We start from the raw sequence: 21,303 nt of genomic DNA, 5'->3' as shown, positions 1-21,303 counted from the left end.
ACTATTTCGGATGCTAGGGTACCCATGACAAGGTTGGATATGTTTAAATTATGGTATGGGCAGAGGAATTTGTAGTCTTCGTTCTCAAGTGCATGGCAATATGATTTGGGCAAGTTAGTGGTGCCCAATGTATTCATGGACGTCGACACTCTCAAGGTAGTTGCAGATAGATATGATCTTGTTTCAAGAGTAATAAGGGGGAATGATGGAGAATTTTTGTTGACAGTCTAATGGGAGGAGTACCAAGAAATTTTTGATTTATATAACCTTCTGCCACCTTGTTTCAAGTGGATTTGAACAAAATAAAGGTTGAGTACTACAGATTGAAAGGTTTTATCAGATCCAACCTTCTCCCGACCCATTTGGCGAAAGCAGGAGAAACAACATATCACATTGGCCCAAGTTCAGTAGAGCCTTTTCCAATTGGTGCTTTCGCCAAGTATTTAAAGGCCACTTTCTTTTCTTTGTGCTAGGTTTTAGGTTTTAACCCTATCGTAGTAATGCAACCGGACTTCATGCATATGGCTATTCAAATTCAACATCCTGATTTTGCAATGGTTTTTAATTTTGCACCGTATCTTGAAGATAAGATTCATGAGGGATTGTTGGATATTAAGAATAATGTACTAAGCACTAACTTCTATTGGTACTCATTGTTGATGCATATGTTCTTATATAGAAATGCAAATTGTTTTGAAGGTACCATGAATCTTAGAAGAACAGTTGATAGTGTTGAGATACTAGTGCAGCTATGGAGTATGGATATGTCATGGGACAGGCATGAGGCCAGTTTTGTAAATTTGATAATGGTTTTGCTTCCAGATTAAGGTAAAGATTGACAGTGAATCCACCAAGGATTCCTACGCAGCTACATGATTTTCTGAGACCAAAGGAGAGGCTACCAATCATGAAAATTGGGCATAATTGGGGGGATATTATCCCCTATCTAGTTAGCACAGTCATTAGAGTTTATGGTTTCCCTAGTCAGCCACATGTGCTACCTTTTCATGTCCCTTTGAGATTAGGTTTTGCTGAAGAAATATGGCAGATAGGTTGTATTCATGATAGGGAATTGAAAGGTAAGGGCAAGGGAACTATTTTCCTTGATTACACTATTATTCCATACTACAATTATGAAAGGAGGGTATGTGCATTTTGACAAACTCTTTACACCGTATCACTTGGGAGTTAGTGTAATCAAGCACAGTGACCCAGAGGGATTCTACAATATTTTCAAGCAATTAATAAAGGGAGTTGTATTGTCTCATGAACACAATTTTCCTGAAGATATAATTAGAAATGAATTTGATCTCGCTATTCAAGATTGGAGGAAGGAGAAGTGGATAGCTTTCAGGAAGCTATGGAAAATTATACATAAAATGGATCTTAGTTATGATCCATTAAGAATCTTCACTCCATTCTTTTCCAAAATTGATTTTGTTATGAATAATTTTGATGAGTTGATTCTCGCTTTGAAAGAGGAGAAGACCAAACTTGAGGAAACCCATGGCCACCAAGTTGAGACAAGAAGAACGCAACGGCCTACGCCTATTACATCTGAAGATGCAGCCCTAATTTTGTAAATGAGAATGAAACAACTAGGCACACATCCTCCTCCACCTCATAGGACAGATGAGATAGGAGATACCAGACCTAGTTATGTTCCCCCTCTAAGGGGTAGTATTGTGATAAAAATAATAAGGGATGAGGAGAGTAGTGAAGAAGAGAGTGGCAATAGTAGTGATAGTGGGAAGTTGGTGAGGAGGAAAGGAAAGAAAATAATGAAAGTAGAGTTAGCCCCAAAGGTGCAGGCTAGACCTTCAAAAGGAATAAAGATTATTGATCTTGAAGATTCGGACAGAAGTCCCTCTCCACCAGATGTGCCTCTCTCACCTCCAGGGAAAGTTGAAGAGCAGGGAGAGAAGCAATTTATGCAGGATCAACAAGATGAGGATACCATTGAATTAAAAATGCGGAAATACAAATTGGTAGTCCTCCTGTGCCACCCACTTTGGAATTTGACATCACTCCTCTGGATATTCAGGGAAGAGCTTTTAGGGATGCTAGGAAGGAGGCATGTGACAAATTCCTTGAGGATGAAGCTTTTGTGAAAAGCCCAGCCTTCTTTCAAATGACGTGGGAGGTGAAAATAAATGAATACAAGAAGAGAAGTGCTAAGAGAATGGCCCAAAGGCCAGACAGGTCTGACCAAGAAAATCAAGAAGAGGTCAAGACTGAAATGATGGAGGAGTTTAAAGCAATCATTGCAGATGAAGGTAGGATGATTGCAAATCAGGTCGGTGTTTTAATTCTGCCAGAGTGGAACATAGCTGAAGCAATGGCCTTTGATGCGATCAAGAAATCAAGAGACAAATAGTTCAGTTCAAAAGAAGAAGCAAGGTTGGCATTAAAAGGATCATATTTTATAGATGATTATGCAACCTTGGTGATATGGTCACTAGAATAGGGGCCTAGGAGGCCTGATATAAATCCAAAGTTGAAAGGAAGCCTCATTGTAAATAGAGCCTCTGATACATCAAATGTTGAGGCCTCAAAGTTAGCTGTCGATACGACCAAATTGGCCCATGAAACTATGAAAAGAGAGGCTAAAGATAAGTAGGAATTAATGAAGAAATTTGAGAAGATGCTTAATGATTATAATGCAGTTCAACGGAAATGTGTGGAGTTGCAGACTAAAGCTCAGCTCCTTGAACAAAGACAACTAGGAGCACCTTCTTCAATTCTTGCCTTGCATTGGTCCCATCAACATCTAGGTCTCCACCAGTTTCACCTATAGATGCATCAGTCCAATTTGACAGTGAGACTAATACTCCAATAACACCGCTAGTACCATATGTTGATGATGAACCTAAGCCCACTAGATCTACTGACCTAACAAGAGCTCAAATTTTGGAAAAGATTAATGAGTTGGAACAAAAGCTAAAAGAGTCAGAAGATTGATCTGCCAGTAAGCAAAGGGAGATAGTCAGCTCTGTGTTGACTCATTTAAATGAGAATGTAGGCAATAGACAGAATAGTATTCATTCTTTGTATTCTTTATTATTTAATGTTATTCAAAGTTTTGATAAAGATAAAGAGGTAGCAATCCCTTTATTCACAAAGTGGTTACAAAGGAGAAATGAGATCAGGATAATGTCAATGTCTTCAAAGTACCATGTCGAGAGGCCACCTATACTTCAACCAACTTATTTGTTGGTCAAATCAATGCGGGAAGCCCAAATGCTGCCAGACAATATAGAAAGAAAAATAAGAGAGTTTATGAGGACTTTTGGTGAGATGAATGAAACACTTATGCCTGGTATTGAGAATGAAAATGGGGCAATTAAGCCCTTACAACTATGGAAAGAAGAGGTGGAAAGAGTCATCAACACATAGGTGGACATGATTTGTGATGATTTAGATACTGCCATGTTGGAGGACAACATGGATAATACAATATGCACGAGAACGTTTTTTGAAACTTTTGAAAGGGAGGCAAATCAAGTAGCAATTAAGTACACTCCTTACAGGGCAAAAGTTGATGAGGTTATGATTTTCAAATGGTCGTCAGATGAGGAATATATTGAATGTAGTAATACTTATTTGAAGGATGAATGAGGACATCAATTAGTTAGTTAGATAACTATGTGATGTGGAAGTCTGGCATACAGTTTTAATTCCTTACAACGGTCACTTTTTGGATGTGAGTAGCAAGAAAGATGGGCTCGTTCCAAATCTTCATCAACAACAACAAAAGGGAAAAAGGGTGCATACAATGTTATGATGAATCAGTTGTAGATATTTGGTTTTGGTTGTGACATTCCTTAAATGGAATCTTTTGTAACTGAATTATGGGTAACTAGTCATTTTGAATGATAGGTGTCTCCTCTGGCCTGTAGCTTGTTTTTCTCCCTTATTTCTATAAAAGGAAATTCAAGGCCAAGAGACAGGGTTCCAAATTTGGTCTCTGCACTTAGTAATTTTGAAAATTTTCAAAGTCATAAGGTCCCTATAGCAAGTTTTAGGTGGAAGTTAGCAATTGTAAGGATTTTGCAAAGCAATAGACAAAAGTCTTATGTCTAGTTTCTTGCAAGTTCTTGAAGGAGTTATATGTAAATGGACTTTATGACAGAAATAACAAATTAATTCAAAGGAAATATAATTATTATTTATTTCTCTCCATTATGCAATTCTATCATCTTTTGAATGAAATGTGATCAAGGATGTCTTTCATTCAGTGCACGGTTATGGTGTATGTGTTTTCTATTCTTGCTTTGATCTAAGGGGTCAATTAAAATGCTTGAGTAAGATTACAAAGTGATAGGGCTTGTTTATGGATTTGATAAGTAGTCTAGATTAGGGTTGTAGATTGAAAACATTGTAAGGCAGTGTTTCCTTAAGATCTGCATGCTATTAGATTAATTCTATTGTAATTAATTTATATCTTTTGAAGTCAAGCACCCAATGGAAGAAGGCACTAGTCATAGTTCGTTATGAGTCCTTACAGTCATTTCTCTGCTCTGTTCATCTGTATTTGTTACACAATTGATTATTATCAGATTGCATTTCATTTTGTGTATATTGTTGTATGTTTCGACCATCTCAAGCTCCATTTAGGTTGAGTATCATTGAAGGATTTGCCATCCTTGAGAATAATCCCTGTTGTTGAGCCTATATTTGAGATTTTCTGCTTAATTTTGGTGAAAGTATAAGTATGGCGCAAATATTATAAGTTCAACAAGGGATTACCCTCCCGGGTTTCGCAGAGCCCAAAGTGTAGAAGGATTAGCAGAATCCTTGTCATATGTTGGTCCAAGTTCTTGAAGATTTTGATAGTTGGATTTGGCTTCTCCTCAGATAAATATGAAGAATCAACTTGGTTTTTGCCTGCTTGCAATGTAAACCCCACTCTGGGGCACCAATAGTTCCTTAAAACTTCTACAACTTGCCTAATATAATATTTGTAACAGGAATACTATACTACCATTGTAATTGTTCATTCTCTTGTACGAAATTTAAAACCATAGTCAAGGGAGTGTCGCTTAAGTGATTCATTTATATCCTCTATCCAAGTAGAACTACCAACCACCATGCAACATAATAAAATAATAATTGCACTCGATTCTTGCAATTCCAACACTAGCATTTCTAGGAGATGTTAAGCATTTAGATTTAAGCTCAAAGTCAAACCAATGGGTGATGAAATCCCCAAGGAATCTTCTCTCTAAATAAATCTCAAGATTTTCTCTTTCACCCAAGATCCGTGAAGGTGAGGGGAGAGGATACTTCTCTTGAGATTTCAAGTTAAAAGTAAAACAAATGTGTCAAAGCACTAGACACCTAAACAAGGGGTTAATTCCTTTAGGAAAATTGAAATTTTTTCTAACTATCGGACAAGTAAATAGAAAACAAGAGGGTAGAGTCCTGGAAATCGCATATTAGTAGTTTTGTTTGTTTTTGTCTTGGACCCACGAGGGCCACATGCTAAAAATCAAATATTAGTAGCAAAAAACCTAACCTAGAAAAACAACAAAAATTAGAACAAAAACTACCAAGAAACGGAAAGCAGCAGAAAATCAAAATGCTATACCTCAATATTTTACTAGGCAAATGTGAAATTCTTAACCATCAAATGCAAAAAAAATTGTGAAGAAAATGTGAAATTCCTTCCACAAATGTGAAAATAATCATTGTCCAATGTAAAAATGTTGTTTGTTGAATGCAAAAATACTTAGTGTCAAATGCAATTTTTTGAGCTTGTAGCTGCAAATTTTCTAGAATTTCAACAAAATCAGAAAATTAGACTACTGTTGATTTAGTGAGATGCACAACATATAATAATGCATGGTGTATGCCAACACACACATTTGGTAAGTAGTCTGACTTATGTATGTGTCTCTACTCTCTTTAAATGTGCCTTTGCTTGACATGCATATGTTATCCCAGAAGTCTTATGCGTACCAAATGGGCCATTCTTTGGTCAATAATAACACATGGTGTATGCGAACACACGTATTTGGTAAGTAACTATCTGACTTATGTATTCATTGGGTTTCACTTAGGCATTGTTCGACATGAGATATGCACCTCTGCTCTCTTTGAATGCACCTTTACTCAGCACATAGACGTTATTCTATAAGTCTCATGCATACCAAATGGGGCATTCTTTGGTCAATAATACCCACATGCTAGAAGACAAAGATTAGTAACAAAAAACCTACTAGAATAACATCAAAAAAATACCAATAGCCAAAATCGCCACAAAAACCAAAATTATACTTCGTAGATTTTGAGCAGTGAACTATGAAATTATGACTCACAATCGTGAAATTCCCATATGATAAATGCAAAAATCCCATTAGGCAAATACAAAAATCTATTAGGAAATGTACAACAAATTGCAACTCAATAGAGGAACATAATTGAAATCAACAATAAAGCAACATGAAATCATAAAATAATGAAACCGATTTTGAATCCAATGTGCTTATTCTCCATTGTCCTTCTTCTTGTGGGCTAAATGACTCTCAAAGTTGCACTTTGGAAATACCTACAATATGTAAGCACAAGAATTATGAAGATTGTGGTTACTGAAAAGGAAGGATTGATGCTCAATTTACATTTTGGTTGAATTTGATTGAGAAAATAACTCACTTGACTAACTAGTCAAGAGATTTGATTGAGTGGAACTGAATTTATTGAATAGTTAGAAAAATCTAGTTTTGAAAAAGGGGGTAGTGACTGACTAGTTAGAAAAAGTGATTGATGAGTCACTAGTTAGAATTGAGTGTCAATCTTAGTAATTTCCACATGTGATACAAGAAAATTAGGATGAAATGTCATTTGGATTGCATTTGGATTTTAAAAAATGTGAAACAAAATTGGAATTAGTGGGAAATGAATTTGCATTGAATTTGGAGGAAAAAATAACTTCTAAAATTAGGATCAAATGACATTAAATAAATTTATGAAATTTATTTAATGAGAGGACATCATTAGATAATCAAATAATTTAAAGAAAATATTTAATTATGGGAACAGTAGAAATTGAATTTAAATCAATAATAAAGATCGTTTAATTAAAGTGGAAAATTGAGATTAATTAAATAATAAAATTATTTAATTAATTTAAAGGGGAAATGATTGATTGATTAAATGATTAAGATGGAAATTGAATAATTAAATTGAAATGAAAGAAGAATATTAATGAAGTTAGATTAATTAAATAATTAAAATTATTTAATTAATATAGAGGAATAATTAGTGACATTGACTTTTGCAAGCGAGGGACAATTTTAAGTGTCTACAAACCCAACATTTATTTTATGGTACTAAGTTTTCTCAATAATAATTTTTTTTCCAATGTGCAACTCACACATAACATTGATACTAGTTTACAAATGGACCAAAATAAATATTTAATGTGGCTAAGCACACCTCCAAAGAAGCACCACAGATAAATATTTATTTTACATAATTAAAATATTTTCTTTCTTGTGCAAGGTGTAAAACACCCGTTTTTTCTAACATCAATAGAGAAACAATTATTCTATGTTTTTAAAGCACTTCACAAAATATAAAATAGATTATCATGATCTTTTATCACATATTTATTTTTGTTATGTATGAATTTTTTTTTCCTATGTAGCGTACATGAGACAAAACTTTTTTCATGAACCCAAGGATGCCCCAAAACTTGTATACTAAAGCTCCAAGCATCACATGGAAAGTGGTGTGTAATGTTACGGTTTATTAAAATAACCAGAAAAGTTACACAACCAAGGGGCTCTTGCATAACATTATCCTATTAAATAATAGTTATCTTAGATTTAAGAAAAATAGAGTAAAATTAAAGTGTGATAATTGTCAATAGATGAATCAAAAGGTATAACTTGTTGCAACTCTAAATATCAATCACAAATTAGATCTAAAATGTGTGAGAAGAGTTAATCATAAGGAAAATCTAAGATGGATAGAATGTACAAAATATAGGCTTAGAAGGAGCACCAAACCCTAAAAGAAAGATCTATCAATAGAGGCAAAATGATAACTCAAATGTTAAAATAGAATGTAATCAATGTTAATTGTATATTTGAAAAATCCTAAAAGTATTAAAAAAAAACTAGGTTGTGTAGTCTCAATTAGGTTCATAATAATGAAAAAGAGAAAACACAATTTTTGGGGTAAGCTAATCAACAAGATGTATACAAAAAAGCCAAATAAGCCTACACTAAATAATAGATAGAATGGAATGGTTCACTTGACACTCATGAAGATCAACTCTACAATAATCCATTTTTATAGTTTGATATTTCTGTCATAGAGTGCCCTAAAATTCTAAATCCAAGGTGAATCAAAGATCTAATAGCATTTTTATATATCAAACATCAAGCTAAATATCATATTTAGTTATTTAATATCTTCATTTATTTTAAATTATTTTAATTATCAATCCTAGTTTATTTACCTAAATACTTTCATTAATATAATTATTTAATTAATTTAAATACATTTATTAAGATATAATTGCTTCTTCCAATAATTATTATTTTTAAAATCATGAAATAAATGAAAATCTATATATAAAAAATAATTACTGATTATTCAAAACATAACTTTAAAATTTGTATTGTTAATACCTTTCTCAACCTACAATATTTTTAAATGACAGTTTAAAATGATTTTTAAAAAACCCTCAGATTCCTCGTAACTGTATAATATACTCCAAACTTTGTAGAAATAAATCTACATCTTACATGTTCAAATAGTTAAATATTATAATTTAAGAGGTCAAATTATTATATAAAATTCTTCACACAATAATCAATAAATATCATTAATTATGAACACGCAGATGCATTCCAATCATAAATGATGTAATTTATCAACAATTGTACGTAACACTGGAAAAAATTCCCACTCTTCCCCATTCTTCAACTCTACCCGATACCCCTTCTTTAGTATTCCATAACTCCTCATAACATCTGGAATTTTCCTGGTAATATAAAGGTAAGAAGAAACATCTCCCGCCATTGTTATTATCCATTCTCCTTGACGAAGGTTTGACTCAGAGTAATTCTTGAGATATTAGTATCGCTCAAGTGATTTATTTATATCCTCTAACGAGGTAGAGCTACCCACAACAACCACACAACATATAATAACTGCACTCAATGCATTAACATCAGTGTTTTCAGCAGCAATGTCAGTGACTCCATCAGTGCCAATGTCAATAACTGCATCAGTGCCAATATCACAAAACAGATATTCGTTTAACCTTGACTCCGCTCCATCCACTGCTCTTCTAATCACAGTAAAATATTGCGCCACACTCTGAAACAAAAGACAAAATGCTCTCAGTTCAAATATCATCCACGGTAAATTCTTCTCATTTACAGATCACTTCTGAAAATAGAGACTATCTTGTCAGAACAAATGACAAAATAAAGCTGAAGGTCAATAAACAAATTAGAGAAACTCACTTCAAAATTAGATTTACGATTGCCTGTTAAAAAGGAGTATCGATATCATTAGAATTGATTTCGTATTACTTCATTGCTGCAATAACAAAGTGTCAGAGACTCTGTTGAATGCAATTCTTCAAAACCTGCCATGTTCTCCAACTTCTCAGAAGAGTGAATCTTAATTCGCACCAAGCAGCTCACTCTGGGAAAAATTGGCAACTCTTCAAGCTTAGGACAATCCTCAATGTACAACGTTCTAAGCTTTGTAAGATCACTGGTTCCTGATATTCTTTGCAAATCTCTGCAATTTTCTACAAATAGGTTGATAAGTGTTGTTGGCACTATGATGTTCTGTAACTTTCCACAAGACGTAATGTCTATTTTCTCCATGCAGCTCAGGCTGGAAAAACTTGGCAACTCCTCAAGCTTAGGACACTCATAAATGTGCAAAATCCTTAGCTCTCTAAGATCACTGGTTCCTGCTACTCTTTGCAAATTCCTGCACTTTTGAACAGCCAACTCGATGAGTTTTGTTGGCAGTATAATGTTCTCTAACTTTCCACAAGAGATGATGCGAATTTTCTGCAAGCAGCTCGAGCTGGAAAAACTTGGCAACTCCTCAAGTTCAGGGCACTCATCAATGCACAACTCTGTTAGCTCTGTAAGATCACCGGTTCCTACTAATCTTTGCAAATCCCTGCAACTTTGTACAGACAGCTAGATGAGCTTTGTTGGCAGTATAATGTTCTGAAACTTTCCAAAAGATGCAATGTCAATTTTCTGTAAGCATTTCGAGCTGGAAAAACTTGGAAACTCCTCAAGCTCAGGACAATCATTGATGTACAATTCTGTCAACTCTATAAGATCACTGGTTCCTACCTACTCTCTGCAAATTTGTACAATTTTTTACAGACAGCTTGATGAGTTTTGTTGGCAACATAATCTTCTGTAACTTTTCACAAGACGCAATCTGCAAGCAGCTCGAGCTGGAAAAACTTGGCAACTCCTCCAGCTCCGGACATTCACAAATAGTCATAAAACTGTATACTCCTGACATACTGTTGAAATAGTCATAAACATTCAATTTGACAAGATTCCCGAGATCTAAACTTCCTGACACACTTTTCAAGTGTTTACAATCTACAATTGTGATCCTTTCCAGACAGCTCAGATGGCCAAGACTTAGCTTCTCAAGCTGTGGGCATTGAGTAATATTCAACATCTCAAGATTTGCAAGATTTGACATTCCTGACAAAATTTTCAAATGTTTACAATTTGTAATATCAAGAGAGTTTAATGTCTTTATACTTATTAAATCTACTTCCCTAAGATTTTCCATGCAATGAAGTTTGATCGACTCAAGGTTTGGATAGTGAATTCCACTAATTAAGATCTTGGATACTAATTCTTCACCACTAATCTCTAGTTTTTCAAGGCCACCCATAGGAGCTCTAACACTGCTAGACATTCCTCTGTTGTTCCATGCCACTTCCCCACTAAATTTGAAATTCGAAATAACCAAAGATTCACAAGTAGTCCTCCCTTCTATTTTAGTGGAAGCCTGTTCCCCTTTTAATGTGGAAGACTTAGACATATACTACAAAGATTCATACTGAGAGATTCTAGTAAAGATAAACCTTGAATTGGCCATCCTCGGGCATCTAAGGCAACATTTTCTAAATTGTCTGATTTCCCTGAGAAATCTGGAATCTTCTCCAAAAAGGATCGAGAAATCTGCAGTTCCTTCAACTGGGAGGGCGCCTGAAGTTCAGGATAAATTTATGTAAAACTCTCAGTGATTTAAAAAAATAGCCAGGAGACCAGCATAAAGTAATACATTCCACCATAACGTTGAAGAAGATTTAGTTTTAGAATAATAAAATCAGCATACCTGTATACGATTCTCCCACAAAGTTTTGAGTCGTTCACGTTTGATTTTCAAACATTGCACATTTTGTAGAGAAATCCATGAAGGAATGCATGGTTGTTCTGTGGAATTGCCCTGAAGTTCGAGCCATAGTAAGGAAGCTGACATCTCAATAGAAAAATTCGGTTGACCTAAAAAGAATGTAACTTGAGAACTCATGGACTCGTCAAATATGGAATGGAAACACCTGACATGGGTTTTGCCTAGCCTAGGATACTTTTCAAACCCATTGATTCCTACATAAACAAAAGAAGCTCAGTTATCTATAAAAATATAGAAAACAATATTACAATATTAAGAAGAAAGCCAGAGGAATTAAAAGCGTACCAAATATTTCAGATCTCTAGGATCCCAAAGGCGATGAGGAGGCCTGAGCTCAAGTGCCATTTCTCTTCCCAGGTCCCTTAAGTGGTCATGCATTCTGAAAACAAATTCCTCATGTACATTCAGACTCAAAATTTCTGTCTCTTCTACAAGGCACTTATCCTCGAGCGTTTCCAGTGCATATTGAGCATTCCATCCCGAACCCTCCCATACTCTTTCAGCTATGCTCTTTGGCTTGCCAATAAAAAAACAAGCAATATCCATAAAAAGTTGTTTTTCTTCACCACTTGATGCATCAAAACTTATTTTCAGCCTCTGCTTTACATCTCGTGGCAGGGTCTTATTGGCCTCAATCAATGCCGACCTCCAAAAACTGAGAGGTCTGCCATGAACATGCCGGCCCACAACAAAGGCGTCAACCAGCATCTTGTACTCGTCAGATAAATTGGGTTGGTCAAAGGCATGCCAACAGAAGAGTTCTCTCCCATTATTTCTATCCATTCCTTTTAAATTATAACCAGCAGTAATCCCTGCTGTTACAAGCACCCTACATCACGAGTTGTAACAATAACCAGAGTATTGCCAAATTTATTTAAGATATCCATGATCATTAAAGCATTTAATTGCTCCACGTGATCAATATCATCTACAACAATTAGAAAGCTTAAAATGGGGCTCCTTTGCACACGATTTTTGAGATAGTTTGTCCCTACCTCTGTACTTGTAAAACTGAGATGATGATCTTGGAAAAGATCTTTGAGAAGCTGAAGCTGCAAAGAAGGTAATTGGCCTCTCACACGGGCTTCTCGCACATCAAACAAAAAACTTGCTCTACAGTAATCCGAACTCTTTCGGTTAAACAATTCTTTGGCAAGAGTTGTCTTTCCAGAACCACCCATGCCAAAAATGCCAACAACCTTAGCCTTATGCTTCTCTTCTTCAAGACTACACTGGTTTTCAAAATCTTGCCAAAAAAGCCAACAACCTTAGGCCTTATGCTTCTCTTCTTCAAGACTACACTGGTTTTCAAAATCTTGTACAAGTTCATCAAGGCATCACCTTTCAAAATCTTCCACAAGATTGTCAAGTCCTACTGGATATGTGGCTACATGTAAATATGTTTTCTTTTGTACTTCCTTCTGTACTGCTGCTATTATGTTTTTGCAATCACTGAAAATTAATTAAAAAAAAAATGAGAAAATGCTAAAAACTTAACCAGATTGGAGAAAAAAATAATTACCAACAGATTAAAAAGTGCCAAAACTACAGAAATATTACCTGTTAAATTTTTCCCCAGCCACAAATGAAAGAGATTGAAGTGCTTCCTTCCACTCTGGCAGCTTCTCCTAGTACCTCTTCTCATTTTTATATTTAGCCAATGCTTTTGCATACACTCCCTTTTCTATGAAGCGGAGTTCCCACGGCTGGACTTGATAAAACACAGGAATAATCTTGGCCTTACTTTGTAACATAAGAACCAGCTCAGCTAGACACCAAGGTGACTCTGCATATCTTTTTGAAAAAATGGCAATATGTACTGAAGCAGATTTGATCGCAGACTCAATAGTAGAAGTAAATAAATCTCCAAGTTGCTTCTCTTCCGAATCAAGAAATGCTTGTATGCCTACCTCCTTAAGGGAGTTGTAAAGCTGAGTAGCAAGAGTTTGTTTGACATCAGGGCCTCTGTGGTTGATGAACACATCAAACAATCTTGAAGATTCGGAAACCTTTCTTCTTTTGCCGTCAGGTTCTATTCCAAAAAAAGCATTAAAACCCTGATTTTGCTGGTGAGATGATGAAGAAGACGCCATCGATTCCAGTTCAAACACTAAAAACCCTTTACAAATTGTTTTTTTAAGAAGAGGAGGACGAGTAGGGTTTTGTTGCAGACGATGAGGTTATGTGGAAGAGCGAGGGCAAATGAATTAAATAGATGATACTGCAGGCGGGTTAAGTTTTTTCCTCGAAGTACCAAGGATAATGCTTTGAAATTAGACAAGCTTAGAAATTAGACAATCCCCGACATGTATAAAGAAAATGGGAGGTCGAGTCCAGGAAGGAAGAATAGGAGATTAGAGTGAGGAAAATGCTTAGAAATCAGACAATCCCCGACATGCACAAAGAATAAGGTGGGTTCGGTCCTTTAGCGGAAGAATCCCAAAATGCTTTGACGAAAATTTGGTCTACACGCTGATTGTGTCGGGGCCGTGTTGAGTGGGATATCACAGAAGAGGAAATCTCAAAGGTCCTTGAGGGCTCCAGCATTACCAAATCTGTCGTGGACCTTGATATTGATGAGAATACTATTGAGACAGGGACTGTGGAAAGTGCACCTAGTGGCGCGGTAAAGAGAACAAGGGCGAGCATGAAGAAAGTTGTTGTGGCCTCTGCTAAGGAAATCCCTAACCTTAGGGATAATATTAAAGAATTGCATGGGATTAGCGGAAATCTGGCTAATGCCTTGAAAAACATTAAGTAGTTTGTTTTCTGTCTTTTGTCTGTTTTGGCTAGACGTTGCTGGTTCTGTGGGGCTTTTATGCTGGATATTTCTTGTTTCTATGCTGGTTTTTTAGTTGTTTGTTTCTTCTTGTTTCTTAATGTTCTAATTTCTTAAGGATATTTTGTAAAGGATTTCGGGGTCCCTTCAAAACCTGCTTTTATCGTAATCAAAAACAATATTATATTAAAGAACTATTTAAATAATTTTTAAAAACGATTAAATTCCTCATAACATTATACATACACTCGAAGATTTGTGAAATAATTCCATAAGTTATGTGTCTAAATAATTGAAAACTATAATTTAAGAGTTCATTTTTGTTCTCCATTGTTTTTCCAAAAGGGGTTAAAAAATTTAAATGCAAAGAGAATTACATAACAAGAAGGGCCAACAACCCAACAAAAAAGAATCACACATTCTTGTCTTTAATAACTAATTGCTCCAACAAACGAGAAAAATCTAGTGGCAGATGTCCCCTATCCTCAATATTCCAACCCCGCATCTGTTCAAATGCCCATTTGGCCAAACAATCTATTACGCAATTCCACTTTCGAGGGATATGAGAAAATATAATATATTCTAAAGACTTGCTCATTCTAAAAATCTATCAAATAACCAAAGCTAAGTACCAATTAACACCATTTGATCCCTACTCATTCAACGAATTCACCAACACTTGTGAGTCGGACTCACAGATAATCATTTTCCACTCAAGAGCATATTCCCTCTTCATAGCATATGAGATGGCAAGAGTCTCCATGTAGTTATTTGTATGAAACCCTTTATAAATGGAAAAGAAAAACTAAATAGCACCAAAACTAGCTCGACCAATGCCAACATAACTAGAAAGAGCCATCAGTATTTATCTTCAAAACTCCTTGTGGAGGAGGAAACCAATGGCCCACATGGTCAATCTTTCGCATAGAATGTTTGCATTTAACCCTCATAGATTACTTCCAACCTGCACTAATACAAGTACCAACCCTTTGATCAGAAATGTTAAGCCTTCAAAAAATATCTACATCATTAGGATCCACAACACCAAAAATATCACACTTGGCTAAGACAGTCTCTTGAAGAGTATAAACAGTTCACCCCCACAATTGTTGAGCAACCATTTTAACATCCTAAAATGTTTGTTGATTTTGTTCTAACCAACCATGCCAAATAATAAAAATAGGCCCAACAACCCAAGCTACTTGAAGAAAATAGATCTTAACAGGAGGCTAACCCAAATGATCCTAAAACTCTGCCAATGAGGAGGCATGCAAACAAGTCTGATTCTAGACTCCCCACCAAAGATGCCAAATCTCCTAAGAAAAAGATCACAAAAAGAAAAGAGGAGGAACACATTCCACACTATTATAACACAAAACACAAATAGAAGGCCCCTAGAAGCCATGCTTGCATAAATTATCCCAAGTAAGACATCTATTGTGAACCATCAACCACGTAAAAAAAAATTGCATTCGGGTCAAAAAAATTTGTTCGACACTTGTTTCCACTATGGAACCCCTACACTCCCACACATCTTCCTATTAAGCACCAAGTACCTTGAAGCCATAAAATACTTACCTATCAAAGCCTAACCCCATGCCAAGATAGCATGTCCTGTAAGAGAACTACATTCTCTACTAACAAAAATTTGAACTAAATCTTGTTGATCTCTCTATGTTCCTCCAGGTGGCCATGAGTGGGTAGCTTTCCATCTACAAACATCAAGTTGACCCAAGTGTTGAACAGTCTTATAGTCTGCAACCTTGCTCCATCTCGTTGCATTAAAACTATCACAAAGGTTCTATAAGTGTAGATAGCTTGAAAGGATTGGAGGGTGACCGCCCCATGAATCAAACCAAAAAAAAGCTTCAAATCCCTAACTAATTACAAATCCAAAAAAGCCCCTGCTTGATGAGTTTTGTCCCAGTCTTCAGAGTATGTCAAATCATAAATCCCCTTCCCTCCATGCGACAACAAGAAACATCTAATCTATTAACTCCTCTTAAATACTTGTGAGAAAGAATTCTAGTCCAAACAAAAAAATTAAACTTTTTTCAAAAAATAATGAATAAAAATTATTAAATCTGTTAAAAAAGCCGTCCAAATTGAATACATTCCATTTATGAATGATGTAATCTATCAACAATTGTATGTAATACTTGCAAAATTTTCCACTCTTCACCTTTCTTCACCTCTACCCCCAACCCCTTCTTTATTATTCCATAGCTCCTTAAAACATATGAAGCCCTCATGAGAAGGCTATTGGAACCTGCTACTACCATTGTGATTATCCATTCTCCTTGACGCACTTCAAAGTTAGAGTAACTGTTATAATACTCCCGTCGAAGTGATTTAGTTATATCTTCTACTGAGGCAGAGCTATCAACCACAACAACAAAGCATATAAGAAGTGCTCTCAATTCTTCCAATTTTTCTATCTCAATATCTTCAAGAATAATGTCAATGACCGCACCAATTGCATCAGAAAACAGAGATTGGTTTAAAGTTGACTCCGCTCCATCCACTGCTCTTCCAATCACCAGACAGTCTAACGGCACAATCTGAAATAAAAGACAAAATACTCTCAGTTCAAACATCATCCACGATAAATTCCTTTCATTTACAGATCACTTCTGAAAATAGATACTATCTTGTAGGACAAATGAAGACATTATAAAAAATCACTTCAAAATTAGATTTATGATTGCCTGTTAAAAAGGAATATCGTTATCATTACCTTCAACTCATGAATGCAATTCCGTATTACTTCATTGCTGGAATTAAAAAGTCTCAGATAACATTGTGAATGCAATTCTTCAATACCTGCTATGTTCTCCAATTTCTCAGAAGAGTCAATCTCAATTTGCTGCACGGAGCTCACTCTGGACAAACCTGGCAACTCTTTAAGCTTAGGACAATCATCAATGAACAATATTTTGAGCTTTGTGAGACCACCAGCTCCTGATACTCTTTGCAAATCTGTACAACATCCTACTTCTAGGCTGATGAGTGTTGTTGGCACCATAATGTTCTGTAACTTTCCACAATTGTAGATGAGAATTCTCTGCAAGCAGCTCGAGCTGGAAAAACTTGGCAACTCCTCAAGCTCAGGACACACATTAATGTACAACTCTGTCAGCCCTGTAAGATGACTGGTTCCTACTAATCTTTGCAAATCTCTGCAATTTCGTACAGACAGCTTGATGAGTTCCCTTGGTAGTATAATGTTCTGTAACTTCCCACAACATGCAATCTCAAATTTCTGCAAACAAACTCATACCGGAAAAACTTGGCAACTCGTCAAGCTCAGGACACTCATTAATGAACAACTCTGTCAACTCTGTAAGGTCACCAACAACTCTTTGCAAATCTTTACAACTTTGTACAGAGAGCTTGATGAGTGTTGTTGGCAACATAAGGTTCTGTAACTTTCCACAAGATGCAATGTCAACTTTCTGCAAGCAGCTCCAGCTGGAAAAACTTAGCAACTTCTCCAGCTCCGGACATTCACTAATATTTAATTGTGCCAGCATCCTAAAACGGTATGCTCCCGACACACTACTGAAAGAGTCATAAACATTCAATCTGACAACATTCCCAAGATCTAGAATTCCAGACACACTTTTCAAACGTTTACAACCTACAATTGTCATCCTTTCCAGACAGCTCAAATGGCCAAGACTTAGCTCCTCAAGCTCTGGGCATTTTGTGATATTCAGCAGCACAAGCTTTGCCAGATTTGACATTCCTGACAAACTTTTCAAATGTTTACAATTTGTAATATCAAGACAGTTTAATGACTTTATACTTATTAAATCCACTTCCCTTAAATTTTCCATACAATGAAGTTTGATAGGCTCAAGGCTTGGATAGTGAATTCCACTTATTAAGATCTTGGATACTAATTCTTCATCACTAATCTCTATCTTTTCAAGGCCAGCCATTGGAACCTTAACATTGCTAGACATTCCTCTGTTGTTCCATACCACTTCCCCACTAAATTTGAAATTCCAAATAACCAAAGATTCACAAGAAGTCCTCCCTTCTATTTTAGTGGAAGACTTTTCCCCTTTTAATGTGGAAGACCTGAGACATATACTACAAAGATTCATACTGAGAGATTCTAGTAAAGATAAACCTTGAATTGGCCATCCTCGGGCATCTAAGACAACATTTTCTAAATTGTCTGATATCCCTGAGAAATCTGGAATCTTTTCCAAAAAGGTTTCAGAAATCTGCAGTTCCTTCAACTGGGAGGGTGCCTGAATTTCAAGATAGATTTGTGTAAAACTTTCAGTGATTTAAATTAATATCCAGGAGACAACCATATAGTAATGAATTCCAACATAACGTTTAAGGAGATTCAGTTTTAGAATGAGAAGATCAGCATACCTGTATGCGATTTTCCCACAATGTTTTGAGTTGTTCACGTTTGATTTTCAAACACTGCACATTTTGTAGAGAAATCCATGAAGGAATGCATGGTTGTTCTGTGGAATTGCCCTGAAGCTCAAGCCAGAGTAGGGAAGCTGACGTCTCAAAACAAATATCTGGCTGACCTAAAAAGAATGTAACTTGAGAACTCATGTACTTGTCAAAAATGGAATGGAAACACCTGACATGCGTTTTGCCTAGGATACTTTTGAAGCCCGTTGATTCCTACATACACAAAAGAAGCTTAGTTTTTCTATGAATATAGAAGCCAAGACTTGTAGTATTACAATACTAAGAAGAAATTCGGAGAGGTTAAAAGCATACCAAATATTTCATATCTTGAGGACGCCAAAGGCGATGAGGAGGTCTGAGATCAAGTGCCATTTCTCTCCCCAAGTCCCTTAGGTGGTCATGCATTCTCAAAACAAGTCCCTCATGTACATTCAGGCTCAAAATTTCTATTTCTTCTACAAGACATTTATCCTTGAGCGTTTCCAGTGCATGTTGAGCATTCCATCCTGAACCCTCCCATACTCTTTCGGCTATGTTCTTTGGCTTGCCAATGAAAAAACAAGCAATATCCATAAAAACCTGTTTTTCTTCACCACCCAATGCGTCAAAACTTATTCTCAGTCTCTGTTTGACATCTCGTGGCAGCATCTTACGGGCTTCAATCAATGCTGAACTCCAAAAACTGTAAGGTCTACCATGAACATGCCGACCTAGAACCTGAAGAGAAAGAGGTAAGCCCCCACACACATCAACAAAGGCGTCAACCAACATCTTGTAGTCGTCAGATGAATTGGGTTGGTCAAAGGCATGCCAACAGAAGAGTTCTCTCCCATTATTTCTATCCATTCCTTTTAAATTATAATTAACAGTAATCCCTGCTGTTATAAGCACCCCTACATCACGGGATGTAACAATAACCAGAGTATTACCAGATTTTTTGAACATCTCCATGACCATTAGAGCATTTAATTGCTCCACATGATCAATATCATCTACAACAAATAGGAAGCTTAAAATGGGGCTCCTTTGCACACGATTTTTGAGATAGTTTGTCCCTACCTCTGTACTTGTAAAACTGAGATGATGATCTTGAAAAAGATCTTTGAGAAGCTGAAGTTGCAAAGAAGGTAATTGGCCTTTCACACAGGCTTCTCGCACATCAAACAAAAAACTTGCTCTACAGTAGTTCGAACTTTTTCTGTTAAACAATTCTTTGGCAAGAGTTGTCTTCCCAGAACCACCCATGCCAAAAATGCCAACAATCATAACCTTATGCTTCTCTTCTTCAAGCCCATATTGGTTTTCAAAATCTTGTACAAGTTCATCAAGGCATCGCCTTTCAAAATCTTCCACAAGATTGTTAAGCCCTACTGGATATGTGGCTACATGTAAATATGTTTTCTTTTGTACTTCCTTTTGCACTGCTGCTATTATGTTTTTGCAATCACTGAAAATTAATTAAAAAATATATAAGAAAATGCTAAATAGTTAACCAGATTGGAGAAAAAAATAATTACCAATTTATTAAAAATATTACCCGTTAAATTCTTCCCCGGCCACAAATGAAAGAGATTGAAGTGCTTCCTTCCACTCTGGCAGCTTCTCCCAGTACCTCTTCTCATTTTTATATTTAGCGAATGCTTTTGCATACACTCCCTTTTCTATGAAGCGGAGTTCCCACGGCTCGACTTGATAAAACACAGGAATAATCTTGGCCTTACTTTGTAACATAAGAACTAGCTCAGCCAGACACCAAGGTGACTCTGCATATCTTTTTTAAAAAATGGCAATATGTACTGAAGCAGATTTGATCGCAGTCTCAATAGTAGAGGTAAACAAATCTCCAAGTTGCTTCTCTTCCGAATCAAAAAATGCTTGTATGCCTACCTCCTTAAGGGAGTTGTAAAGCTGAGTAGCAAGAGTTTGTTTGACATCAGGGCCTCTGTGGTTGATGAACACATCAAACAATCTGGAAGATTCGGAAACCTTTCGTCTTTTGCCGGCAGGTTCTATTCCAGAAAAAGCATTAAATCCCTGATTTTTCTGGTGAGATGATGAAGAAGACGCCATCGATTCCAGTTCAAACACTAAAAAGTCTTTACAAATTGTTTTTTTAAGAAGAGGAGGACGAGTAGGGTTTTGTTGCAGACGATGAGTTTATGTGGAAGAGCAAGGGCAAATGAATTAAATAGATGATACTGCAGGCGGGTTAAGTTTTTTCCTCGAAGTACCAAGGATAATGCTTTGAAATTAGACGAGCTTAGAAATCAGACAATCCCCGACATGTATAAAGAAAAAGGGAGGTTGAGTCCAGGAAGGAAAAATAGGAGATTAGAGTGAGGAAAATGCTTAGAAATCAGACAATCCCCGACATGCACAAAGAATAAGGTGGGTTCGGTTCTTTTGTGGAAGAATACCTAAATGCTTTGACGAAAATTTGGTCTAGTCGGGGCCGTGTTGAGTGGGATATCACAGAACTTTTTTCCCTGACTTATCATCAACTTAGAAGATGTTGAGAAACGAAAAAAAAAATAACTGGATTTGAGACGAAAAATTTATTTTGATTCAGTATATGTAATTTTTGGTTTTATCTGAGTCTTGTGGCTGTTGTTTATCTGGGCAGATTGTTCTTTTCTTGTCATTGG

The 21,303-nt window shown here is 36.0% G+C and overlaps 3 protein-coding genes across 7 annotated transcripts; all 3 read right to left on the bottom strand.

Annotated features, from left to right (window-relative positions):
- Positions 1-8,809: 8,809 nt before the first annotated feature.
- Positions 8,810-12,967, bottom strand: LOC131071450 (disease resistance protein L6). 4 transcript variants are annotated; one of them, XR_009358183.1, is made up of 4 exons: positions 11,719-12,967; positions 11,356-11,466; positions 9,483-11,225; positions 8,810-9,333 (listed from the first exon to the last, which is right to left on the bottom strand). XR_009358183.1 is itself a non-coding variant. In XM_059207316.1 (3 exons), exons 1-3 carry the CDS (start codon positions 12,214-12,216, stop codon positions 11,037-11,039), a joined length of 798 nt encoding a protein of 265 aa, XP_059063299.1. In that variant the 5' UTR covers positions 12,217-12,967; the 3' UTR covers positions 9,469-11,036. The 4 variants fall into 4 exon arrangements, 1 of the variants encoding a protein (XP_059063299.1); XR_009358185.1 differs by having other exon boundaries at positions 8,813-9,333; positions 11,356-11,627; XR_009358184.1 differs by having other exon boundaries at positions 8,811-9,333; positions 9,483-11,627.
- A 94-nt stretch (positions 12,968-13,061) lies between these two features.
- LOC131876581 (probable 2' cyclic ADP-D-ribose synthase BdTIR) lies at positions 13,062-13,526 on the bottom strand. The gene has a single exon (XM_059222018.1). It carries the CDS (start codon positions 13,524-13,526, stop codon positions 13,062-13,064), a length of 465 nt encoding a protein of 154 aa, XP_059078001.1.
- A 2,779-nt stretch (positions 13,527-16,305) lies between these two features.
- LOC131071449 (disease resistance protein Roq1) lies at positions 16,306-21,290 on the bottom strand. 2 transcript variants are annotated; one of them, XM_058007285.2, is made up of 5 exons: positions 20,196-21,290; positions 18,971-20,105; positions 18,605-18,871; positions 16,950-18,474; positions 16,306-16,773 (listed from the first exon to the last, which is right to left on the bottom strand). In XM_058007285.2, exons 1-4 carry the CDS (start codon positions 20,387-20,389, stop codon positions 17,467-17,469), a joined length of 2,604 nt encoding a protein of 867 aa, XP_057863268.2. In that variant the 5' UTR covers positions 20,390-21,290; the 3' UTR covers positions 16,306-16,773; positions 16,950-17,466. The 2 variants fall into 2 exon arrangements, with proteins under 2 accessions (XP_057863268.2, XP_057863269.2); XM_058007286.2 differs by having other exon boundaries at positions 17,036-18,474.
- Positions 21,291-21,303: the final 13 nt, after the last annotated feature.

Source organism: Cryptomeria japonica, chromosome 6 (genome assembly GCF_030272615.1).
Source record: "Cryptomeria japonica chromosome 6, Sugi_1.0, whole genome shotgun sequence".
NCBI classification, from domain to species: Eukaryota; Viridiplantae; Streptophyta; class Pinopsida; order Cupressales; family Cupressaceae; genus Cryptomeria; species Cryptomeria japonica.
Note: the sequence above shows the minus strand (reverse complement) of the source record. Positions and strands in the feature narration are given on the sequence as shown.

Excerpts from the sequence above, each read along its gene's own strand:
- LOC131071450 (XM_059207316.1), bottom strand. The coding sequence starts at position 12,216 with ATGGATAGAAATAATGGGAGAGAACTCTTCTGTTGGCATGCCTTTGAC. Across the intron at positions 11,467-11,718 it reads CTAGAGATCTGAAATATTTG|GGCAATTCCACAGAACAACC; the intron begins GTACGCTTTTAA and ends CTCGAACTTCAG. Across the intron at positions 11,226-11,355 it reads TGTGGGAGAATCGTATACAG|GCGCCCTCCCAGTTGAAGGA; the intron begins GTATGCTGATTT and ends CCTGAACTTCAG.
- LOC131876581 (XM_059222018.1), bottom strand. The coding sequence starts at position 13,526 with ATGGCGTCTTCTTCATCATCTCACCAGCAAAATCAGGGTTTTAATGCT.
- LOC131071449 (XM_058007285.2), bottom strand. The coding sequence starts at position 20,389 with ATGTTACAAAGTAAGGCCAAGATTATTCCTGTGTTTTATCAAGTCGAG. Across the intron at positions 18,872-18,970 it reads CTCAAGATATGAAATATTTG|GAATCAACGGGCTTCAAAAG; the intron begins GTATGCTTTTAA and ends TTGTGTATGTAG. Across the intron at positions 18,475-18,604 it reads TGTGGGAAAATCGCATACAG|GCACCCTCCCAGTTGAAGGA; the intron begins GTATGCTGATCT and ends CTTGAAATTCAG.